This window comes from Ranitomeya variabilis, chromosome 1, assembly GCF_051348905.1.
Source record: "Ranitomeya variabilis isolate aRanVar5 chromosome 1, aRanVar5.hap1, whole genome shotgun sequence".
In the NCBI taxonomy this organism is placed as follows: domain Eukaryota; kingdom Metazoa; phylum Chordata; class Amphibia; order Anura; family Dendrobatidae; genus Ranitomeya; species Ranitomeya variabilis.
Genome location: NC_135232.1, coordinates 615,057,596 through 615,083,379, shown reverse-complemented (window position 1 = coordinate 615,083,379; position 25,784 = coordinate 615,057,596). Strand labels below are relative to the sequence as shown.

General features: G+C 44.5%; 1 protein-coding gene across 1 annotated transcript; it reads left to right on the top strand.

The window, feature by feature from the left end:
* The first annotated feature begins 1,569 nt into the window (after positions 1-1,569).
* Positions 1,570-25,784, top strand: CHP1 (calcineurin like EF-hand protein 1). The gene is made up of 7 exons (XM_077260636.1): positions 1,570-1,745; positions 5,827-5,899; positions 20,486-20,566; positions 20,953-21,080; positions 22,198-22,259; positions 24,881-25,003; positions 25,245-25,784. Exons 1-7 carry the CDS (start codon positions 1,679-1,681, stop codon positions 25,296-25,298), a joined length of 588 nt encoding a protein of 195 aa, XP_077116751.1. The 5' UTR covers positions 1,570-1,678; the 3' UTR covers positions 25,299-25,784.

The window sequence follows — 25,784 nt, the reverse complement described above, 5'->3', positions numbered from 1 at the left end:
TAGGGAGCACTATGTGGGGCCATTATACTGTATGGAGCACTCTATGGGGCCATTATACTGTATGGAGTACTATGCGAGGCCATTATACTGTATGGAGCACTATGTGAGGCCATTATACTGTATGGAGCACTATGTGAGGCCATTATACTGTATGGAGCACTATATGGGGCCATTATACAGTATGGAGCACTATATGGGGCCATTATACAGTATGGAGTACTATGTGAGGCCATTATACTGTATGAAGCACTATGTGAGGCCATTATACTGTATGGAGTACTATATGGGGCCATTATACTGTATGGAGCACTATGTGAGGCCATTATACTGTATGGATTACTATATGGGGCCATTATACTGTATGGAGCACTATATGCGGCCATTATACAGTATGGAGCACTATGTGAGGCCCATTATACAGTATGGAGCACTATGTGAGGCCCATTATACTGTATGGAGCACTATATGGGGCCATTATACTTCATTGATCGCTATGTGGGGCCCATTACGCTGCGTGGAGAGCTATGTGGGGTCTATAATGCTCCGTGGAGCGCTGTTTGGTGCATGTTAATCTGTATGGAGCATTTTGAGGTGCCCGTATTACTGTATGGAGCAATATACTGACCGGTTTCTGACCTATTGTAGAATGTACAATAGATATCACTCGTGTAATGTAAGAAGTGAAATCTTTGGCATTGTACTGTACCTATATTTCTCTGCTGTAGCTGTGCTTTATGAATCGTGGTATGTGTTAAAGGGGCCCACTGAGACTGGCGCCCGGGGCCCACAAAAACTTGAAGCCGGCCTTATGAGGGGCAAAGAAAACAAATTGTCCAGGTCTTGTGGCTGAAACAATCTTTTATTCGCTCATGTGATGAAGACAGGAGGCGCAGGTAATCCATCCTTCTCTCTGTGGCCGCTGTCAGGAGGCAGTGATGGAGGGGTCACCCCACACCCTGTGTGCCGCTGGCCCCCCATAGCCATAGAGCATGCACAGTGCCCCTGCTCAGGGGGCCAAACAAGAGCTGTCAGTCAGGGGGTCTGCGAAAGGTGGCCATCCCCTTTAAGCCCCCGGTTACTTGCCTTTATGCACAATCCCTGCTAGTTGTATTTGATTGTAACCTATTACTTTAGTATCAGGACTTATCATGGGGCGTTATCAAGGCCCGGGCTCCACTGTTATGGCAGGAAAAAGTGACACAGTTTAGTAAAATTTCCAGGGAAGGGGCCAACCAGACTGGCTATAGTTAATTGCAGAGCCTCATGTTGCTGTGAGGGAACAGATAAATTAGATGCTAATGTATCCCCTTAAAGGGACAGCACATTATTTATAACCCGGCAGAGGGCGCTCCTGCTCACATCCAGCAGGCCAGTGACGAGTTGTGCTTTCTACATTCAGCACGTGACAAGGCGCAACAAGTCATTATAGATGGAGAATAATATCATTACTGGAACCATCAGGCTAGACTAGAAATGGTCACATGACCACAATAACACCGGAAACTAATCCCGGCCACGCCCAGGCACGCTGCCCCGCCTCTCGCAGTGTCTTCGCTCTTTGGATGGGCGTGGTTTCTATACGTCTTATGGGCGTGGTTTGCCGACTTCACCTGACCTACAAATACCGGAGCCTCTGCGGCTTTTTACCACTGTCAGACCGGAAGCGGCAGCTGCGGCAATGGGTTCTCGGGCGTCTACACTGCTGAGGGACGAGGAGATAGAGGAGATTAAGAAGGAGACCGGATGTGAGTGCGGGGAGGACTGCTGGGGGTTGTAGTTCTGTGCGGACGCTGTTCCTATGGAGTTTCTCCTTGGGGCTGTCAATCTGCACAGCTGTCCGGCTGATATACTGGACGGTGCAGCTTTTTTAAAGGAATTGTCCACTTTAGGGAATTCTTTATTGAATTCTTCCCTTTGTTTTATAACAGAGATTTATGTATTTGGGGATAAAAATAATGTTAGGAATTGGGGGTCATTATAAATGTTGTACCTATTGCCAACTGCAGGATAAGGTCACTGAGACTTATCAGTGAGCGCTTTCTAACAGTTCCTAGCACTTTTCCTGGGTGTCAGTGGATTTATGATCATATTAAGGTTCAGGGAAATGGCAGGAATGTGCAACATTTTTTCTGGAAATCCAGTTTCAGAAAAAAATGTTAAACTACATACGTACGTACGTACATACATACGTTCTATCCTATAAAGGTGGACAATTCCTTTAAGATCTGTGAGTGAGGTGTGACCACCAGGACCCCTATAATACAGGAGGACTGGGCCGTTTAGTTGGTCACTATGTTTTAAGGATTCTTGTTAGTCCTGATTGTAAGACAAGAGTTATCACATAATTCTGAATTCATGTGGGATTTTTTTTCCCCTGTGCTTTAAATCCAAAATGTTTGAGTTAAAAGATATATGTTGGAAACAGATAAACAAGTCCCCTGGAATAGATGTAGGAAGAGGAAATAATGATCAGGCTGATGAATTTTAATATGCCTGCTCCATTTTCCATATATTTTTTTGAGGGGAGATATGCCAATCCCAGAGGTGACTTGTGAATGTGGAGCGGGGACTGAGCTGCTACCAGATACTCCGGAGAACAAGAAGGTTGGGCATACTGAAATCAATCAGTCCAATCCTTTTTTTACTCAACATCTGCCATTTTGGGAGGGTGGGCACGATAACCCCCATATATATCAGATGGTCAGTGGGGTTTGCCATCATATGTCTGTGTACAGCCACCTTAATAAAAGGTGCTAGCAGAATCCGTGTGGCAATTCTTAAAGGGGTTGTTCCACAAGTGCTCCTCATTGATCTACCAAAATAAATGCTATAGCAGCTGGTGCCATTTAGGGTGTTGGGATAAATGTGTAGCCGATTGCAAACCCCCCCCCCCCGGGAGCCAATCTGGCCTGTATATAATGGCAGCCACATCTCGTCTGTGGGCCCGGCTCGTCTGTATGGTGGCTTCCATTTTTTTTTTTTTTTTTTTTTTCATTACATGCACAAATAAAATAATGCTGGAAAGATATCTTTAAGAAATTTTGTATTTTCTGAAGCTGTTCCCACTTAAACTTAGTTATTAATTTAAAAAAAAAAAAAAGCCATGTGCACATACCCTAACCCTTCACTCCAGTTTTGTGATGTACAGTGGTGAAGGATCTATGAAGCCTTCTTTTTCTCCATCTCCTCCGTCGTGGTCCCAGAGTAGTTCCCTTTATGACTGATTCAGTAGCGCTGATCTCTTTGTGGAGGTGACTGAAGCGGTAGTTGATCAGATGTTGCCGCCGCTCCATTCACACAGGAACTTCAGGACCACCCTTTCCAGTTCAGGGGTACGGGGGGGGCGGCGCATCTGTCACTTTCCAGGAACGTGCTGGCCAAATCTGGGGGCAGCGTGTGATTCTAGGGCTCGAGCTGATGCCCTTTAATTCATGCGGTGCCCCCTCCGTTATTACACTTGAACTCCCTTCAGGCTGTGTTTTCTGCCCGTGAGCCCCTCTGACGCCTTGTGTGCAGGGTGGGGACAGTACAGGCTTCTGTTATTTCCTTCTCGGAGGATTGTGTACATAGCGTCAAGGTCGGGCAGAATCCACGGCACTTAGGTGTAATCCGAGGCGTGTAATCTGTGGCAGGGTCCTCGGATGATCTGGACACCATGCGGATCTGTACGTTGGTGACACTTGTGTGCGCCCTTTGTATTTTTGCTTGATTATGCAGACACCTGAGGATCATTATTGTGGCGGATTAGGGAACGTTTACAGTCTGTGTATGGGCCAATGTCGGTGGAATGGGGGCAGAACAATTGGGTCACCACCAAACAGCTTGCATAGACTGGGCGATGTGCTGCCAATAACGATCACATTGGCCCCCCGTAAACTCTGGCTGCGTTTTTTTTTTTTTTTCCGCTAGATGGTGGATCGCAGGGGTGCTCGGGCTCCTGCTGCTGTCTGATCACTGTTTACCTACTCATAGTAAGGGGGAGGCTGTCAGTCTGGAGGTCAGGGGCTGTTTGTGCACTATCATGGCTCTGACTTTGTGCCAGGGAGATTAGCCAATTAGGGCTTTTGGCATCCGCTGCATATCTACATTTCTGCTGTGTAATTGACTGACGGATCTGCTGAAGAGGTATTTAAAGGGATTGTACAGTCAGTGAAGTACGGAGATCTTTGTTGTTAGAAAACTATTTCTCACATGCCGCTTTACTCCTCCTCCTCTGGTCCAATGCCGAGTCTCTGCTGCCTCTGTCTGAGTCTGTAAGGCCATGTGCACACGTTGCGGAAAGTGGTGTGGATTTTTCCGGGCTGATTCTGGTAAATCCGCAGGTAAACCGCACTGCGGATTTACCGCGATTTTTGTGCAGATTCCACCTGTTTTACACCTGCGGATTCCTATTATGTGGCAGGTGTAAAAGTACTGCGGAATCTGCACAAAGAATTGACATGCTGCGGAATAAACAACGCTACGTTTCCACACATTTTTTTTTCCGCAGCATGTGCACTGTGGATTTTGTTTTCCATTGGTTTACATGGTACTGTAAACTCATGGAAAACTGCTGCCAATCCGCAGCGGCCAGTCCGCTGCGGATCCGCAGCAAAATCCGCAGTGTGTGCACATACCCTTACTGTCTGCAGCGCTGATGTCTTGTCAACAGCACTGCAGTCAATCAGTGAGGGCAGTGGCTCTGCCTTAGTAGACTGCATGAGTTGCTGATTGCCTGCGGTGACCAATTGAGGATTAATTGAGGATTATGAACTGTTAAATGCAGGTTTGTAAGATGAGCGGCTAGTGTATATAGTCTCTTAGAAGGAACCCGATCCAAGAGCAGCATGTATCAGACGCCGGCTGCATGGTATCAGCCTTATAAGTTTGACTCTGGAACACTGCCGTGTTTTAAGAAAAAAAAAAAAAAAAAATGCAAAGGAGACTGGCCGGAAAGGCAGGTCTCCCGGCCACTTCAGCACACCAGCTGCCAGTGACTGATGGGCGTTTCCTGCATGCCACCCACCATAACGGATAACACCTGCATGTGGACCAACCTGTCCATCAGTACCTCCCATTGAAGTGCAGTTTCCTTGTATGTAAGCCATGTAATGGCACGGGCCTGTGACCCCATGGGCATTCTTTGGTGTGCCCCGGGAGCTTTCTTTGTATTCAGGGCAAAAGTAAAAACCCTAGTAAGTTGCCCTTAGATCCAGCAATGTGAGATTTCTGAAAACTGTTTCTTTTTAGTAATATAACTAGCTGTTTCCAGTCAGCTAACGCTCAGCACGCTCATTGCTATCTAATTAATGCTGCTAGTGATTAAACTAAATAATGACAACATTCAATAGCGCTTACGCAGGTGGTAAATTAACTTAAAATGAAGTTAATAATAATTAAAACTCAGAATAATACTAATACATTTTATTCACAGTGTAAAATCAAAAGCAAACTGGATTTGTGTGGTAATGTGTGGGGACGGAGCCTCGTGTGGTAATGTGTGGGGACGGAGCCTCGTGTGGTAATGTGTGGGGACGGAGCCTCGTGTGGTAATGTGTGGGGACGGAGCCTCGTGTGGTAATGTGTGGGGACGGAGCCTCGTGTGGTAATGTGTGGGGACGGAGCCTCGTGTGGTAATGTGTGGGGACGCAGCCTCGTGTGGTAATGTGGTGGGGGGCGGGATTGTGCTTGGTAATGTGGTGGGGGGGGGGATTGTGCGTGGTGATGTGTGGGGGGCGGAGCTACTGTGCAGGCGGTGGGATTAGCGAGTAATCACGATGAGATTATATATATATATATATATATATATATATATATATATTTTATTTTTTTTCTTTCTTTTTCTAGTTTCTCACAGCCAGATAACACGGCTGTACAGCCGCTTCACCAGCCTGGACAAGGGAGAGAATGGGACATTAAGGTAAATCATTGGCTTTATAATCCCAAAACACTGGATTGTGTACCTGTTACACGTCTGCAGCCATTAAAGTCTTGCTTCACCTTTACGCAGCCTGTCCTGATCTATATAAAGAATTATGAGGAACTTTTAAAACTTTATTTCGTCTCCTATAGCTCCGAGTTTCTCACTTTTTCTGCTCTTTGGGAATTCTTGCTTAGTCTTCCTGTAAAATGCTCTGTGCAGGGATTTATTCAGCAAGAAATGCTGGGGGATTTTAGAAAGCTGCAGAATTATGAATTCTGCTCTGGCATTGGATGGAATACAGTCATGGCCAAAAGTATTCACACCCCTGCAATTCTGTCAGATAATGCTCAGTTTCTTCCTGAAAATGATTGCAAACACAAATTCTTTGGTATTATTATCTTCATTTAATTTGTCTTAAATGAAAAAACACAAAAGAGAATGAAGCAAAACATTGATAATTTCACACAAAACTCCATAAATGGGCCAGACAAAAGTATTGGCACCCTCAGCCTAAGGCCGGTTTCACACGTCAGTGGCTCCGGTACGTGAGGTGACAATTTCCTCACGTACCGGAGACACTGACACACGTAGACCCATAAAAATCAATGCATCTGTTCAGATGTCATTGATTTTTTGCGGACCGTGTCTCCGTGTGCCAAACACGGAGACATGTCAGTGTTCGTGGGAGCGCACGTTTTACACGGACCCAATAGTCAATGGGTCCGCGTAAAACACGGACCTCACACGGACATTCTCCATCTGGGGTCCGTGTGCGTGCAGGAGACAGCGCTACAGTAAGCGCTGTCCCCCCCACATGGTGCTGAAGCCGGTATTCATATCTTCTCTCCAGCAGCGTTTGCTGTAGAGAAAATATGAAGAATAGTGTTAAAAATAAAGATTTAGGTGTCCGCCGCCCCCCCACCCCCTGTGCGCCCCCCCGCTGGTCAGAAAATACTTACCCGCTCCTTCCTGGTCTGGCCGCGCCTCCTACTGTATGCGGTCACGTGGGGCCGATCATTTACAGTCATGAATAGTCGTCTCCGCCCCTATGGGAGGTGGAGCCACATATTCATGACTGTAAATGATCGGCCCCACGTGACCGCATACAGGAGAAGCCGCGGCCAGACCAGGAAGCAGCGAGGGAGCGGGTAAGTATTTTCTGACCAGCGGGGGGGCGCACAGGGGGTGGGGGGGCGGCGGACACATGGATCTTTATTTTAAACACTATTCTTCATATTTTCTCTGCAGCAAACGCTGCTGCAGGGAAGATATGAATCGCAGCTTCAGCACCATGCAGAGTGGGTACCACACGCTCCGTGTGGTACCCACTCGCCATACGGGCGGCACACGTGTGCCGCACGTATGGCCCGCCGTGAGTTCCCAGGCACACGGACACGGATAACTCCGGTACCGATTTATTCCGGTACCGGAATTATCTGGACGTGTGGGACAGCCCTAATACTTGGTTGCACAACCTTTAGCCAAAATAACTGCGACCAACCGCTTCCGGTAACCAACAATGAGTTTCTTACAATGCTCTGCTGGAATTTTAGACCATTCTTCTTTGGCAAACTGCTCCAGGTCCCTGATATTTGAAGGGTGCCTTCTCCAAACTGCCATTTTTAGATCTCTCCACAGGTGTTCTATGGGATTCAGGTCTGGACTCATTGCTGGCCACCTTAGAAGTCTTCAGTGCTTTCTCTCAAACCATTTTCTAGTGCTTTTTGAAGTGTGTGTTTGGGTCATTGTCCTGCTGGAAGACCCATGACATCTGAGGGAGACCCAGCTTTCTCACACTGGGCCCTACATTATGCTGTAAAATTTGTTGGTAGTCTTCAGACTTCATAATGCCATGCACACGGTCAAGCAGTCCAGTGCCAGAGGCAGCAAAGCAACCCCAAAACATCAGGGAACCTCCGCCATGTTTGACTGTAGGGACCGTGTTCTTTTCTTTGAATGCCTTTTTTTTTTTTTTTTTTTTTTTTTTTTTTTTTTTTTCTCCTGTAAACTCTATGTTGATGCCTTTGATCAAAAAGCTCTACTTTTGTCTCATCTGACCAGAAAACATTCTTCCAAAATGTTTTAGGCTTTTTCAGGTAAGTTTTGGCAAACTCCAGCCTGGCTTTTTTATGTCTCAGGGTAAGAAGTGGGGTCTTCCTGGGTCTCCTACCATACAGTCCCTTTTCATTCAGATGCCGACGGATAGTACGGGTTGACACTGTTGTACCCTCGGACTGCAGGGCAGCTTGAACTTGTTTGGATGTTAGTCGAGGTTCTTTATCCAACATCTGCACAATCTTGCGTTGAAATCTCTTGTCAATTTTTCTTTTCCGTCCACATCTAGGGAGGTTAGCCACAGTGCCATGGGCTTTACACTTCTTGATGACACTGCGCACGGTAGACACAGGAACATTCAGGTCTTTGGAGATGGACTTGTAGCCTTGAGATTGCTCATGCTTCCTCACAATTTGGTTTCTCAAGTCCTCAGACAGTTCTTTGGTCTTCTTTCTTTTCTCCATGCTCAATGTGGTACACACAAGGACACAGGACAGAGGTTGAATCAACTTTAATCCATGTCAACTGGCTGCAAGTGTGATTTAGTTATTGCCAACACCTGTTAGGTGCCACAGGTAAGTTACAGATGCTGTTAATTACACAAATTAGAGAAGCATCACATGATTTTTCGAACAGTGCCAATACTTTGGTCCACCCCCTTTTTATGTTTGGTGTGGAATTATATCCAATTTGGCTTTAGAACAATTCTTTTTGTGTTTTATTTTTTTTTCATTTAAGAAAAATTAAATGAAGATAATAACGAATAATTTGTGTTTGCAATCATTTTCAGGAAGAATCTGAGTATTATCTGACAGAATTGCAGGGGTGTGAATACTTTTGGCCATGACTGTATGTAATATATATATGTATGTATATATATAATAATATTCAAAGCTATAAAACATTTCCCATTGGTATTTGATAGGGGTTTGAATCTCATCATTCCCACAGTCAAGTACTTAATAGGTCTGCAGAGCTCTGGTAAAGGAATAGAGCGGAGCTGTGATACCAGACCTAACTCTGTATTTAGTAGTGATTGTGCCGGGTATTACAGAGCTGTCCCAGTTCATCAGCCATGAAATAAATAATATGGCCACTGGTTGGGAATCCTGAGAACCGTCTCCTGCCTTACTTCATCCGCAGGTCCTTTTATTAATTAGCCAGCGTGGCATGACCTCATCGTCGCAGTGTGACACCATGCCAGACTGGATAATCAAAAAAGACCCTTCACTGCGTCCGATAAGAGATCATCCTTAGGCTATGTGCATATGGTGCTGATTTGCCTGCGGATTCGCAGCAGTTTTCAATCAGGTTTACAGTACCATGGAAAACCAAATCCGCAGTGCACATGGTGCGGAAAATACAGCGCGGAAACGCTGTGTTGTGTTTTCTGCAGCATGTCAATTCTTTGCGCGGATTCCGCAGCGTTTTACACCTGCTCGTCAATGGGAAACCACAGGTGGAATCCGTACAGGAAATCTGTGGTAAATCGGCAGGTAAAACTCAGTGCATTTTACCTGCTGATTTTTCAAAAACGGTACGGAAAAATCCACACATGAATCCGCAATGTGGGCACATAGCCTGACAGCTCCTATCCTGTAGTCACAGATTACTGATGTGGCCGATGGATTGGGACGTGAGAATCAGTTTGATTTGGAAAGAGTACAGTCACTGAGACCCTTTGTGATCTATTATTGATGGCTATGCTAAGAAAATAACATGCATTTTTAAGCCAAAACTGATTGCAGAAAACTATGGGGATAAAGGAAGAAATAATGTACTCCAACACTGCTGATCAGACCAGAAGTAATGATTGCCTTGCTGGATTTCCATTTTGTTGTTTTAATAAAAGCCAGAAAAAATTATATATAGATAGAGAGAGAAAAATTGTGACAGCATGCAATATTAACTCAAATGTTGTGCAAAGCTCTCCCAACCAGTAATCCAATGGTCTCCAATAGTAGAATAAAAAAAAGGGAAGCAGCACAAAAAACTGAAGAAAATAAGTGGACTTTATTGCCTGAACGGCGTGGCAACGGTTCGGATGATATATATATATATATATATATCTATCTATCATCCGAAACGTTGCCACGCCGTTCAGGCAATAAAGTCCACTTATTTTCTTCCTTTTTTTGATTATCTATCTCTCTCATACATTCTTATCATACATGACTGACGTGTCGCGGTCCTATGTGCATAGGCAAACAAATGATCAGAAAACCTCAGCTCTTTGATGCAGGGTAGTCAATAAGTGGCCCATGATTTTCTTTTGCAGGGGATTTAACCCAACATCTATTCCAAAATAGGTGTTGGGATTGTAGAGGGCCCACTAGGATAAAAAGAGTTAAACAAGTAATCTTGGCATTACTAATTGCCTTGTAGATGTAATTGTCATGACCACTAATTACACTCATAAGAACCTGCCTGCGTTAACGGCATGACCTTTCATTAAGTAGCTGGTTATGTAAGGCATGCCGCCGTTATCGTCTTCTAGGGCTATTTAGTAATATTTTAACTCTATAAAGAGGTACAGCCTTGTCACATGATGTGGCGCTTACATTGTTGGCTTGGAGCATAGCTGTAAACGATAGTGACCTTTTTTATGGGGGTTTTCTTAGCCTTGTATACCGAGATATAAAGCGTGACCTTGTTCAAGGGTTTCTCTGCATTGGACAATCCTTACCTGTTGGGATGGGTTTCTAGACAATAAGCTAATTGGAAAGTGCCTCCCACATCCCTTCCTGGGACCAGCAGCTATAAGGCTACTTTCACACTAGCGTCGGGCCGAGGTTACCGACGCTAGCGTTCTCTGCGCCGCACAATGAGGGCAGCGGATGCATTTTTCCAGCGCATCCGCTGCCCCATTGTGAGGTGCAGGGAGGTGGGGGCGGAGTTCCGGCTGCACATGCGCGGTCGGAAAAAGCGGACCGTCGGGAGCAAAAAGTAACGTTTTTTTGCTCTCGGCGGACCGCCACAACACGGCGCAACCGTCTCACGATGGTTGCGACATGTCAATGTGTCGCAAATGCGTCGCTAATGTTAGTCAATGGTAAAAAAACGCATCCTGCAAGCGCTTTTGCAGGATGCGTTTTTTTGCCAAAACGACGTATTGCAGTTAACGCTAGTGTGAAAGTAGCCTTAGGCAATGTGCACACGTTGCGGATTAGCCTTAGGAATTTCTGGTGCGGATTCTGCCTCTCCTGGCAGAAAACGCACCTGCGGATTTGTCGCGTTTTTTTGTGCGGATCCGCAGCGTTTTTGTGCGTTTTTGCTGCGTGTTTTTTTTTTATCCCTGCGGATTTCTATAATGGAATGGGTACAAAAACGCTGCAGATTCGCAAAAAAAGTGACATGCTACGTCTTTTAAACCGCATCGTTTCCGCAGCGGATTTTCTGCAAAGTGTGCACAGCTTTTTTTTTTTTTTTTTTTTTTTTTTCTTCCCTCATTGATTTACATTGTACTGTAAATCAATTGCAGATCTGCAGCGTTTCTGCACCGCAAAAAACGCTGTGGATCCGCAGAGAATCCGCAACGTGTGCACATAGCCTTAAATGGAGTCACGCTCGTGCACCCTGCTGCTCCAGTGGTTGTCTTTGAGACCACCACTTCTTTCTTCTATAGTGATATGTCGGGGTCCCAGCGATCATACACTTATCATGCAAACATGAGACAGATAATTTTCTTGGGATATCCCCCTTTAATCAGTATGATAAAAATCTATAGGTTTCGGCCCACTCCTCCAGAGACCCCTTCTCTGACAAAGACATGGGCATCTCAAGCTGCATGGGCCTCTATCTTTTTAATGGGAATATGAAGGTGGTTTATAAACTGGATATCCCCTTTAAGCCCTGGGACAGTGGGTGATCCAGTCTAGAAGGTTCTTGTAATGATGTTGTGTGTACAGGGTCAGGCAGTCCTAATGTTGGCACCACTGCAGAAGTGATGTTGGGAACGACACTTGGTTATACGGCTGTGGTGGCGCTTGGTAAAACCCCCTGGCAATCGGCTTTTCTCAACACGAGAAGCTGCAGGAGCCATACTTGGTCTGGTTACTCATGTCCTGGATGAAGGAGTTGAGCTCCTAAAATCTGCTTGATGTAAGGCTCTTGCTTACCTCATAAGAGAACCCCTTATAATGGCATTGTTAGCGCTAATGCCCCCCATGGTACACCTTTAGCCTAATGTCAGCCGATCCCGCATATAGTGATGAGTTTGGCTGACAGTTTGTGTATGGAAAAGGGGCCCCTGAAATTCCTAAGCGTTAACTTGCTAGCTGGGGACAGCCTTTTTATAACCTACGCTGTGGCATCTCACCATATCTTGAAAGGCCTTTTTTCAATAGACTGATGGCCGGGCATACATATTCAGTGGTTAGCACTGCAGCCTTGCAGCGCTGGAGTCCCGGGTACAAATCCCACCAAGGACAACATCTGCAAGGAGTTTGTATGTTCTCCCTGTGTTTGCGTGGGTTTCCTCCAGGTTCTCCAAAAACCTACTGATAGGGAATTCAGATTGTGAGCCCCTATGGGGACAGAGATGATGATGTATGTAAAGCGCTGTGGAATTAATGATGCTATATAAGTAAAACATAATGATCACTGCCTCAATCTTGTCTATGGGACTGGCAGAGAACAGCACTCAACCATCTCCACCAGTCCTATAGACAAGTAATGGAGCATATCACTGAGCTCAAATGGGGCACTTCAGGGGGTGTAACTGACCTCCGTTTTAGATTAAACTCCCTACAATCACATTCATACAAATGTGGTTCAGTCAAATGCAACAAAATGATCTGCAATCTATAGCTCATCAGTACTGTAAGACCACAATTCCCAGCATGCCTGACTGAAGTTGTAGCTTTCCATCTGATATGACAGCTGGAGACTTGTGCTCTAAGCTGTATAAAGAGTTGGGTGTTCGTCTTGGCCTCGTGCACACCAAGATCCAAAATACTGCGCCCATAGAAATCTGTTGGTCCTTACCATACCTCTATTGTTTTCCACTCACCAATAACTAGTAGTGTTCTGTGTCTGGCTACCACTGGCCACCATGCGGCTAGCTTGATACTTGGCATCTGGAGTTGACAACAATTGGAGGATCTGCCATTTGCCGGTTTAATGTTTTCTTTACCTGGTGTAAATGGCACTGTTCTCCTGCATCTGGCATTTTTCTCGTCATCCTGCGCCTCTGTTCCTCAGACATGGCCCCCTTGTCTCTGTAAGGCCGGGGTCACACTAGAGTTTTGCAGACGTATGAGAGGCACAAAAACTACGCATTGCACACGGACCAATGATTCTCTATGGGGCAGCTCCTATCTGCCGTATATTTCGCTAGCGTGCGAAAATATTCAGAAAAATTCCCACGCTAAAGTTCATATGAGTTTATATAGAAGAAAAAATGAATGGCACCGAGATAAATGTAATGAGTTACTTACTGGTATAGAGGGATACACTCTGAATCATTGGCACCACATTATGGGAGTACAGTTACTTGGTAGAGGGTGCTTGCCAGGAAGAAACATGTAGATAAATCCAAACGACAGTAAAAAGGACAGCCGTTTCGCGTTAACCACACTCTGGACCCGTGGAAGCGTGTTTAACGCGAAACGGCCATCGTGCTTTTTACTTGCTCTGTCCCTGCCCTGTTTACCTTGTCCATGAATTTATATTGGAAATAAAGGACTAAGGTTTCTTCGTCACAAAACGGAAGTGTCGCTGCTTTCCTCTTTGTTTAGATTCATATGAGTTTTTATGCCACCAGGGGGGCATCACCGCAAGTCTACGATGCTATATTCCCCTTCATTCCCCAGTTTTTACAGCCAGGAGCAACAGCTGCATTAGCAGGCTCCTGGTTCTAAAATTATTTAACCCCTTCAGATGGATTTACAGCGTGGGACATGACTGAACGCCGAAGAGGAATGGGATATTGTTGCTTTTTTCTTTTACAGAACGAGGGTCTTTAGGTTGATTACGCGTACAATAAAGATTTTACAACCCCATGTGTAGTTATTTCACTGAAATACTTTATTCATGCAGAGAGAAGGCCATTTATCTTAAACGGGGTAGACCGGCAGTGTTAGAGAAAATTTGGGCAGGATGGTTGAATGTTCCGGGCTTACCGTCTGTAAGTTTATTCCGTGATACCATGTTTATATCACCCTGAAAGTGATTGTTGTAATCCATGACTGGTGCTTTGGGATATGTGCCTTATCTATGTCTGTATTTTTCTTGTGATATATTTTATCGTTGGACCAGGGTTGGGTAGGGGGGAGCGGTTGGGAATGGGGGGGAAGATTGTGGGGTAGTTTGGTGAAAATTCTGTTATGTTCTGAAAACTTTAATAAAAAATACCTGATTAAAAAAAAATACTTTATTCATAATGTGGGTGTTTGTGTATTATTAACCCTTTACTTCTACTGGATTAATAATGGATAGGTGTCTTATTGACATCTCTCCATTATTAACCAAGCTTAATGTCACCTTACAATAGCAAGGTGACATTAACCCCTTATTACCCCATATCCCACCGCTACAGGGGAGTGGGTTGAGAGAGGCTAAGTGCCAGAATAGGCGCATCTTACAGATGTGCCTTTTCTGGGGTGGCTGGGGGCAGATGGTTTTCAGCCAGGGGGGCCAATAACCATGGTCTCTAGGCTATTAATATCTGCCCTCAGTCACTGGCTATCCCACTCTGGCAGAGAAAATTGCGCGGGAGCCACACCAGTTTTTTCAGTGATTTAACCCTTTATTTTAACAGCTAGAGCCCCCAAACTTTGCACACACTTTACTGACATTATAAGTGAGGAATATGTAAAAAATAAGGGATATGAAATGCTTTACTGTATGTAAACCATGTCTCATATCCTGTCTGGTTTGATAAGGAGATGGCAAAAGCCGACAATTGAATTACCGGCTTGTAAGCTATCTAGCGTGTGTGTGTGTGTGTGTGTGTGTGTGTGTGTGTGTGTTCCAGTACAGACCAAAAGTTTGGACACACCTTCTCATTTAAAGATTTTTCTGTATTTTCATGACTATGAAAATTTTACATTCACACTGAAGGCATCAAAACTATGAATTAACACATGTGGAATTATATACTTAACAAAAAAGTGTGAAGCAACTGAAATTTTGTCTTATATTCTAGGTTCTTGAAAGTAGCCACCTTTTACTTTTGACGACTGCTTTGCACACTCTTGGCATTCTCTTGATGAGCTTTAAAAGGTAGTCACCGGAAATGGTCTTCCAACAATCTTGAAGGAGTTCCCAGAGATGCTTAGCACTTGTTGGCCCTTTTGCCTTCCTTCTGCGGTCCAGCTCACCCCAAACCATCTCGATTGGGTTCAGGTCTGGTGACTGTGGAGGCCAGGTCATCTGGCATAGCACCCCATCACTTTCCTTCTTGGCCAATAGCCTTGCACAGCCTGGAGGTGTGTTTGGGGTCATTGTCCTGTTGAAAAATAAATGATGGTCTAACTAAACGCAAACCGGATGGAATAGCATGCCCCTGCTAGATGCTGTGGTAGCCATGCTGGTTCAGTATGCCTTCAATATTGAATAAATCCCCAACAGTGTCACCAGCAAAGCACCCCCACACCATCACACTACCTCCTCCATGCTTCACGGTGGGAACCAGGCATGTAGAGTCCATCCGTTCACCATTTCTGCGTCGCACAAAGGCATCGTGGTTGGAACCAAAGATCTCCAATTTGGACTCGTCAGACCAAAGCACATATTTCCACTGGTCTAATGTCCATTCCTTGTGTTCTTTAGCCCAAACAAGTCTCTTCTGCTTGTTGCCTGTCCTTAGCAGTGGTTTCCTAGCATCCTTTACCATGAAGGCCTGCTGCACAAAGTCTCCTCTTAACAGTTGTTGTAGAGATGTGTCTGCTACCTACTAGAACTCTGTGTGGCATTGACCTGGTCTCTAATCTGAGCTGCTGTTAACCTACGATTTCCGAGGCTGGTGACTTGGATAAACTTATCCTCAGAAGCAGAGGTGACTCTTGGTCTTCCTTTCCTGGGGCGGGCCTCATGTGTGCCAGTTTCTTTGTAGCGCTTGATGGTTTTTGCCACTGCACTTGGGGACACTTTCAAAGTTTGCACAATTTTTCAGACTGACTGACCTTCATTTCTTAAAGTAATAATGGCCACTCGTTTTTCTTTACTTAGCTGCTTTTTTTCTTGCCATAATACAAACTCTTAACAGTCTATTCAGTAGGACTATCAGCTGTGTATCCACCAGACTTCTGCACAACACAACTGATGGTCCCAACCCCATTTATAAGGCAAGAAATCCCACTTGCTAAACCTGACAGGGCACACTGTGAAGTGAAAACCATTCCCGGTGACTACCTCTTGAAGCTTATCAAGAGAATGCCAAGAGTGTGCAAAGCGGTCATCAAAGCAAAAGGTGGCTACTTCGAAGAACCTAGAATACAGGTCCTTCTCAAAAAATTAGCATATAGTGTTAAATTTCATTATTTACCATAATGTAATGATTACAATTAAACTTTCATATATTATAGATTCATTATCCACCAACTGAAATTTGTCAGGTCTTTTATTGTTTTAATACTGATGATTTTGGCCTACAACTCCTGATAACCCAAAAAACCTGTCTCAATAAATTAGCATATTTCACCCGTCCAATCAAATAAAAGTGTTTTTTAATAACAAACAAAAAAACCATCAAATAATAATGTTCAGTTATGCACTCAATACTTGGTCGGGAATCTTTTGGCAGAAATGACTGCTTCAATGCGGCGTGGCATGGAGGCAATCAGCCTGTGACACTGCTGAGATGTTATGGAGGCCCAGGATGCTTCAATAGCGGCCTTAAGCTCATCCAGAGTGTTGGGTCTTGCGTCTCTCAACTTTCTCTTCACAATATCCCACAGATTCTCTATGGGGTTCAGGTCAGGAGAGTTGGCAGGCCAATTGAGCACAGTAATACCATGGTCAGTAAACCATTTACCAGTGGTTTTGGCACTGTGAGCAGGTGCCAGGTCGTGCTGAAAAATGAAATCTTCATCTCCATAAAGCATTTCAGCCGATGGAAGCATGAAGTGCTCCCAAATCTCCTGATAGCTAGCTGCATTGACCCTGCCCTTGATGAAACACAGTGGACCAACACCAGCAGCTGACATGGCACCCCACACCATCACTGACTGTGGGTACTTGACACTGGACTTCAGGCATTTTGGCATTTCCTTCTCCCCAGTCTTCCTCCAGACTCTGGCACCTTGATTTCCGAATGACATGCAAAATTTGCTTTCATCAGAAAAAAGTACTTGGGACCACTTAGCAACAGTCCAGTGCTGCTTCTCTGTAGCCCAGGTCAGGCGCTTCTGCCGCTGTTTATGGTTCAAAAGTGGCTTTACCTGGGGAATGCGGCACCTGTAGCCCATTTCCTGCACACGCCTGTGCACGGTGGCTCTGGATGTTTCCACACCAGACTCAGTCCACTGCTTCCTCAGGTTCCGGTCACCTCTTCTCGTTGTACAGCGTTTTCTGCCACATTGTTTCCTTCCAACAGACTTACCATTGAGGTGCCTTGATACAGCACTCTGGGAACAGCCTATTTGTTGAGAAATTTCTTTCTGGGTCTTACCCTCTTGCTTGAGGGTGTCAATGATGGCCTTCTTGACATCTGTCAGGTCGCTAGTCTTACCCATGATGGGGGTTTTGAGTAATGAACCAGGCAGGGAGTTTTTAAAAGCCTCAGGTATCTTTTGCATGTGTTTAGAGTTAATTAGTTGATTCAGAAGATTAGGGTAATAGGTCGTTTAGAGAACCTTTTCTTGATATGCTAATTTATTGAGACAGGTTTTTTGGGTTATCAGGAGTTGTATGCCAAAATCATCAGTATTAAAACAATAAAAGACCTGACAAATTTCAGTTGGTGGATAATGAATCTATAATATATGAAAGTTTAATTGTAATCATTACATTATGGTAAATAATGAAATTTAACACTATATGCTAATTGTTTGAGAAGGACCTGTATAAGACCTAATTTCAGTTGTTTCACACTTTTTTATAAGTATATAATTCCACACGTGTTAATTCATAGTTTTGATGCCTTCAGTGTGAATGTACAATTTTCATAGTCATGAAAATTCAGAAAAATCTTTAAATGAGAAGGTGTCCAAACTTTTGGTCTGTACTATATATCTATATTAGACTGTATATATGTTTTTCCGAACATTTGAGCCCGTGGATCCATTCTATGTCCATTTTGCAAGCCGGCGAGAAAATATCGCAGTACGGATGCCATACGGATTACATACGGAGGATGCCATGCACAAAATACGCAGCCACACCCTGCCTACGGATGACATACGGATCACTGTTCAGGGAACATTTCTGCATATTACGCCTGTAAAAAAAAAAAAAAAAAAAAAAAAAAACAACAGCATTTCCCTACGCTAAGTGTGACCCCGGCCTTAGTCTTTTTAGCCAAGTAGGTGAGGTCCTCTACTTTGTCTTTGTAAGGACCACACCCATTTGTCTAAAAGACTAATAGAAGTCCATATGGAAGAGGGGCCATATCTCAGTAACGGGGAGGCGCAGAAACAAACACCGGATTCAGGAGAAAAGCAGCACTTGCATCAGGTAAGAATATGAGCTGGTTATGTCTGGTGACAGGTCACCTTAAGGCTTCCATGTACAATGTCCTGGTTGTGTGCGTCTCTCGACTTCCCGTTTATCTCTGCTCTTTTTATTAAACGATTTGTCTTTCTTAAACAAGACGTGAGGGTGGACTTTGCTCGGCCGTCTGTAATAAAGGTGAACATTACCTAACGAGCAGCATTCACAGGATCATTGCCACCAAGGGGTTTACAAGATACATTACTGCAGCTCCACCATGAAAGACCCCCTGTCGTTTGGGGTATGGCTTTGATTATAATGAGACTAGAAGTTTGTGGGGTTTTTTTTTAAATCCAATATATGGGCCCTTCTTGTATTTAGTGCTAATCTTTATAGTCTTTGCAAGGGGACATAGCGATGACAGAGTAGCCTAAAGACACGCACACTAAATAAAAAGGCCCATATATCTGAGACCACATCTCAGATTAAAAAAGAAAACACAGGAATTCTCATGTAGCGGCTGAAATAAAATTAGAGCAAACACTGCAGAGCCCCACCATACTGTTTGTAGGGGTTGTCTAGCCACATCTTCAATCCCAATCTAACAGAAGGCCTGTATCTGGAATTGCCAGCAAAGGCAAAATATTATTTATTTATAGAGCACCATTGATTCCATGGTGCTGTACATGAGAAGGGGTTACATACAAGTTACAGATATCACTTACAGTAGACAAACTAACAATTACAGACTGATACAGAGGGGCAAGGACCCTGCCCTTGCGGCTTACATTCTACAGGATGGTGGGGATGGAGACAATAGGTTGAGGGTTGTAGGAGCACCGGTGTTGGTGAGGTGGTAGCTTCGGTAGTGGTGAGGAGGCAGCAGTGTCGGTGCAGGCTGTAGGCTTTCCTGAAGAGGTGGGTTTTCAGGTTCCGTCTGAAGGATCCTAATGTGGTTGATAGTCGGACGTGTTGGGGCAGAGAATTCCAGAGGATGGGGAATATTCGGGAGAAGTCTTGGAGGTGATTGGATGAGGAGCTAATAAGTGTGGAAGAGAGAAGGAGGTCTTGGGAGGACCGGAGATTACGTGAGGGAACATATCGGGAGATTAGTTCAGAGATATATGGAGGAGACAGGTTATGGATGGCTTTGTAGGTTAGTATTAGTAATTTGAACTGGATACGCTGAGGGAATGGGAGCCAGTGAAGAGATTTGCAGAGGGGGAAGCGGAGGAGTAGCGAGGGGAGAGATGAATTAGTCGGGCAGCAGAGTTAAGGATGGATTGGAGAGGTTAGCAGGATGGCCACAGAGGAGGGTGTTGCAGTAGTCGAGGCAGGAGATGATGAGGGCATGCACAAGCATTTTGGTAGAGTGATGGTTGAGGAAAGGATGGATTCTGGAGATATTTTTGAGCTGGAGGCAACAAATGTCAAACGTCCAGTGTTGTGTGTGATCTGGGATGGCTATCTTGCCAGTGTTCTGCCCAGTGTTGTGCATGATCTAGGACGGCTATCTTGCCAGTGTTGTGTGTGTGATCTGGACGGCTATCTTGCCAGTGTTCTGCCCAGTGTTGTGCATGATCTAGGACGGCTATCTTGCCAGTATTCTGCCCAGTGTTGTGCATGATCTAGGACGGCTATCTTGCCAGTGTTGTGTGTGATCTGGACGGCTATCTTGCCAGTGTTCTGCCCAGTGTTGTGTGTGTGATCTGGACGGCTATCTTGCCAGTGTTTCGCCCAGTGTTTCTTCTTGTGATATCAGATTGGGTGGGAGCAACTTCTTTGAAGTAGGGTTATTACTGCATGTTTTCCTGAATGATAGCGACGCTATTCATCACACCAGTAACGGCCGGGCTCTGTGGTCACTGCTTATATTTGCTAATGGGTAACTCTGCACAGTATGTTTGGTTATTATATTTACTTTTCTCTTCTTAGCCGGGAAGATTTCCAAAGGATTCCAGAACTGGCCATTAACCCCTTGGGAGATCGAATTATTAATGCATTCTTCCCAGAAGGGTAAGATTTATAAGGCGCCGGACGCACCGACTGGCTGGCTTCCCTTAAAGGGGTTATTCCCAACTTCCTAAATGGGTGTTTTTGGACATGGCTTGTAAATAAAAGCAATTTTCGACGCCCCCCCCCCCCCTCCCCTTAAAATTACAATTTATTTTTTTTCCTTTAAAATATGGACACAGCGACATTGAATTCCCCACCCCCACCCTCTTCTTTCAGACGACTGCATGAGTCAAAAAATAGATAATGATGCAGGTGCTACACATTACATTTCATGGGCAAATGAGCAAGTCCCCCAGTGAAACATCTGGGGGAGGGAGGGGAATGAAAATCGCAACAGTCTAATTCATAATACGCATATTAAATTTTTTCTTCTATATTACTTTTAGGGAGGACCAGGTTAATTTCCGTGGATTTATGAGGACACTAGCTCACTTCAGACCCATTGAAGATAATGAGAAATCAAAAGATCTTGCCAGCTCTGAGCCCCTGAACAGCAGAAATAACAAACTATTGTGTAAGATTTGCTCTGCCCTAAACGGTCTTTAGAAAAAAAACAAAAAAAAAACAAATTCACTGAAATCGTTAAGATTACAAAATCCTAAAAGAAGGAACATTAAGTTATGAAATCTATTCCCAGTAATGAACTGTAATTTTTTTTTCTTCTGCACTCTGCCTCACTGTTTGCTTTGCCTGGAATTGTAGTGTAAGGGTACCGTCACACAGTACCATTTACATCGCTACGACGGCACGATTCGTGACGTCGCAGCGATCGTACGATTATCGCTCCAGCGTCGTAGACTGTGGTCACACGTTGCAATCACGGCGCTGGAGCGATGCCGAAGTCCCCGGGTAACCAGGGTAAACATCGGGTTACTAAGCGCAGGGCCGCGCTTAGTAACCCGATGTTTACCGTGGTTACCAGCGTAAAAGTAAAAGAAAACAAACCGTACATACTCACCATCTGATGTCCGTCAGGTCCCTTGCAGTCTGCTTTCCGCTCTGACTGAGTGCCGCCGTACAGTGAGAGCAGATCACAGCGGCGACGTCACTGCTGTGATCTGCTCTCACTTTCCGGCCGGCAGACAGTCAGAACGGAAAGCAGACGGCAAGGGACCTGACGGACATCAGATGGCGAGTATGTACGGTTTGTTTTTTTTTACTTTTACGCTGGTAACCACGGTAAACATCGGGTTACTAAGCGCGGCCCTGCGCTTAGTTACCCGATGTTTACCCTGGTTACCAGCGAACGCATCGCTGGATCGCTGTCACACACAACGATCCAGCGATGACAGCGGGTGATCAAGCGACGAAAGAAAGTTCCATACGATCTGCTACGACGTACGATTCTCAGCAGGATCCCTGATCGCTGCTGCGTGTCAGACACAGCGATATCGTATGGATATCGCTGGAACGTCACGGATCGTACGGTCGTAGCGATCAAAGTGTGACTGTGTGACGGTACCCTAACTTGCTCACTTCTATGGGGATGAACTGCAATACCAGTTAATGACTACGAGTGGCACTGTTCCTTTAAGATTAAATTGTGACAACCTCTTAATGACTTGCTTTCCAACTAGATGTTTTCTCAATGTGAAATGACCATTTCATTAAGAATTTTCCATTTCTTATAGTTGCTTTTAGGCTTTATGACCTGGATAAAGATGATAGAATCTCCCGGGAGGAACTGCTGCAGGTAAATGATTTTACCTAATGTGATGGCTATAAATATATGTATTTGTTGGTATTATTAAAATGATATATTCTACTTCTACCAAAATGGTCAAAATATTAAGCCCCTGAATCTGTTGAGCTGAGACTGTCACTTGCTTAAAAAAATTAAATAAAAAAAAAAATTTAGCTAAATTTGTACAAATCCCTGAGCGCCCCTGATTCTGCTGCTCTTTTCTGTTTTGTGCTGAGTTGCTCACTTTTGTTGCTTTAGGAGAGCAGTATGTGAAATCTCTGCTTGCAGCTTGTTTGGGTGTTTCTTCAGTCTTCTCTGGGGGTGTGCACTTTCACCCCTCGTTCCCAGACGCTGCCAATCACAACTCAGCAGTGTCTGAGATTGCTAGATCAGCTGCTGGGATGGTGGAGTAAAAGCACGCACCCCCGAGGAGACTCTGAAGAAACACCAAGTTGGTCTGGAGATTTCATATACTGCTCTCCAAAATCAACAAATGTGAATATCTCTGCAATGGAGCGCAAAACTGAAGTGTTTTTTTTTTTTTTTGTGTTAGGCCACTTATCCAAATCGATAAGTCTGCCATCAGACTTATGAATCCCTGTGTGTGCTGTGTGTGTATGTACATACACTTGTATTGAGTGAGGTCATGCTCAGACTAGTGACGCACCTGTCCAGTGGGTGTGGCTGACTAGAGGGCGTGGCGTCACTTCATACAAGTGTTACCCACTAGTCGGGTTCTGGGTGGGTGTATGTAACTCTTACATACCCTCCAGTCCTGACTCAGAAACTGGTGAATGTGAACAGTGCATGCTCTGGGGGGGATCCATGTCTGCAATCACAGAGTGACTGCAAACTTATTGATTTGGTGCGGACAATCCCTTTAACCCCTTTCTGCCATTGGATGGAATAGTACATCTGATGGCAGAACCTTCGCTTTGATGTGGGCTCTGGTGGTGAGCCCGCATCAAAGCTGGGACATGTAAGCTGTTTTTGAACAGCTGACATGTGCCTGCAATAGGCGTGGGCGGAATCGCGATCCACCCGCGCCTATTAACTAGTTAAATGCCGCTGTCAAACTCTGACAGCGGCATTTAATAAGCGCATCGGTGACACCCCCCCGTCTCGTGATTGGGGGTCATCAGCACCTCGGCATGACAACCAGTGGTCTCCTTGAGATCTCTATGGTTGTTGATGCCAGACTACTGTGAGTGCCACCTTGTGGTTGGCGCTCATAGCAATGCTGTAATTCTACTACATAGAGGAGACCTGAGCATCACCTCTATGTAGCAGAGGCAATCAAGTTGTGCCAGCTTCTAGCATCCCATGGAGGCAATTGAAGCATGGCAAAAGTAAAAAAAAAAAAAAAAACTTTTTAAAAATGTGAAAAATATAAAAAAATAAGTTTAAATCACCACCTCCCTTTCGCCCCATTCAAAATAATAAAAAAAAAAGTCATACACATTTGGTATCGCCGAGTTCAGAATCGCCTGATTAATCAATAAAAGAAGGATTAACCTGATCGCTAAGTGGCATAGAGAGGGGAAAAAAAATTAAAACTGCCAGAATCACGTTTTTTTTGGTCGCCGCGACATTGCATTAAAATGCAATAATGGGCGATCAAAAGAACGTATCCACACAAAAATGGTATCATTAAAACCATCAGCTCGGCACGCAAAAAAATAAGCCCTCACCCAACTCCAAATCACGAAAACTGGAGACGCTACGGGTATCGGAAAACTGTGCAATATTTTTTTTTTTTTTTTTTTTTTTTTTTCTTTTTTAAGCAAAGTTTGGAATTTTTTTTTCACCACTTAGATAAAAAAGAACTTAGACATGTTTGGTGTCTATGAACTCATAATGACCTGGAGAATCATAATCACAGGTCAGTTTTAGCATTTAGTGAACCTAGCAAAAAACAAGTGTGGGATTGCACTTCTTCTTTTTTTTGCAATTTCACCGTAATTGGAATTTTTTTCCAGTTTTCTAGTACACGACATGGTAAAACCAATGTGTCGTTCAAAAGTACAACTCGTCCTGCAAAAAATAAGCCTTCACATGGCCATATTGATGGAAAAATAAAAAAGTTATGGCTCTAAGGCGTGGAGTGAAAAATGCAAAACCGAAAAAAGCTCCGGGGGTAAAGAATAAATGGAGCTGATATGTGGCCACCAACTGGGGTAGATGAATGCGTCAGTTTGTGGTTACGCTGGAGTACTGCCTGCAATCTTGTGCACTTATTTGCACCTGTAAGAAGCTGTGGCTATGACCTATGTCACCACATGGTGTGTAATTGTATCATAGAGATGAACAATGCTGTGAATAAATGGAACTTCTTGCAATTCCAAGTGTTCTGGACTTGTGCAAGGAGCTGCTTTTTGTTTCCTTCTATAACTGCGCCACCTGTCCTGGGGTGTGTGTATATGTGTGCCACCTGTCCTGGGGTGTGTATATGTGCGCCACCTGCCCTGGGGTGTGTATATGTGCGCCACCTGCCCTGGGGTGTGTATATATGCGCCACCTGCCCTGGGGTGTATACTCTGCATTCCGGTCTAAGCTTTTCTACTGTCGTGATGTATTGTGTTATATCGTACAACTACACAGTAATAGCTGTAGCTTTCCCCCTTTTCTAGGTCCTGCGGATGATGGTGGGAGTGAACATATCGGATGATCAGCTGGGAAGCATTGCTGACCGCACTATCCAGGAGGCTGACCAGGATGGAGACTGTGCCATTTCTTTCTCCGAGTTTGTTAAGGTCTCCGCTTGTTTCTCATAATTTATTATTTTCACATATTATGTGACGTCTTATCTATCTAATTACACCCTGCGCTCAGCGCTGGGGAGGGGGTCACATGGATACATCTTGTGACCACCCCAGCTGAATTCCCACGAATGGGCTCACTGCTGTTGTCCACTCTTTACCATGGACAGGCGGATTAAGCAATGTTGGTTTTTTGTTTTTTTTTCTTAGAAAATCTTATTTTATTTTTTTACAGGTTCTGGAGAAGGTAGACGTTGAGCAGAAAATGAGCATCCGATTCTTACACTGACCCATCCGGACTACACAGATGAATCCAGCAGTAGAGATCGGGCCGGGGTAATATTTGGAGAATTGCCTTCTGCCTGCAAATGAGGGCGAGCTCAATCCGAAGCACAACACTACTGCCGCATTGTTTCTTGTCTGACGTGCTACTGTAACTCTACCAGTCATAAGTCGCTATTTATAATTTTTTTTTTTAACTAATAGTTTTTTTTTCTTTGCAGTTGCTGTAAAAACTGTAGCTTATGCAAACCGAGACAAAAAAAAGTGGAGGCTGTCAAATGATTTACAGCCTTGTCCGTGCCTTTTTTGTTATGTTGTAACTGTGTGTACAAAGTGGTATCATTAAGCTCAAGGCCAAACTTGTCTTCGTTATCATCATGACGTATAGTTCCGGTGAGTGACTGCTCCTTCTTAGTAGTAAAAAACTGGCAACTGTAGATTTAATCAGCACGTGGACGCTTGTAACTGTAAATAAAGTTTTGAGAATGAAAAA

Excerpts from the sequence above, each read along its gene's own strand:
- CHP1 (XM_077260636.1), top strand. The coding sequence starts at position 1,679 with ATGGGTTCTCGGGCGTCTACACTGCTGAGGGACGAGGAGATAGAGGAG. Across the intron at positions 5,900-20,485 it reads GGAGAGAATGGGACATTAAG|CCGGGAAGATTTCCAAAGGA; the intron begins GTAAATCATTGG and ends TTCTCTTCTTAG. Across the intron at positions 20,567-20,952 it reads AATGCATTCTTCCCAGAAGG|GGAGGACCAGGTTAATTTCC; the intron begins GTAAGATTTATA and ends TATTACTTTTAG.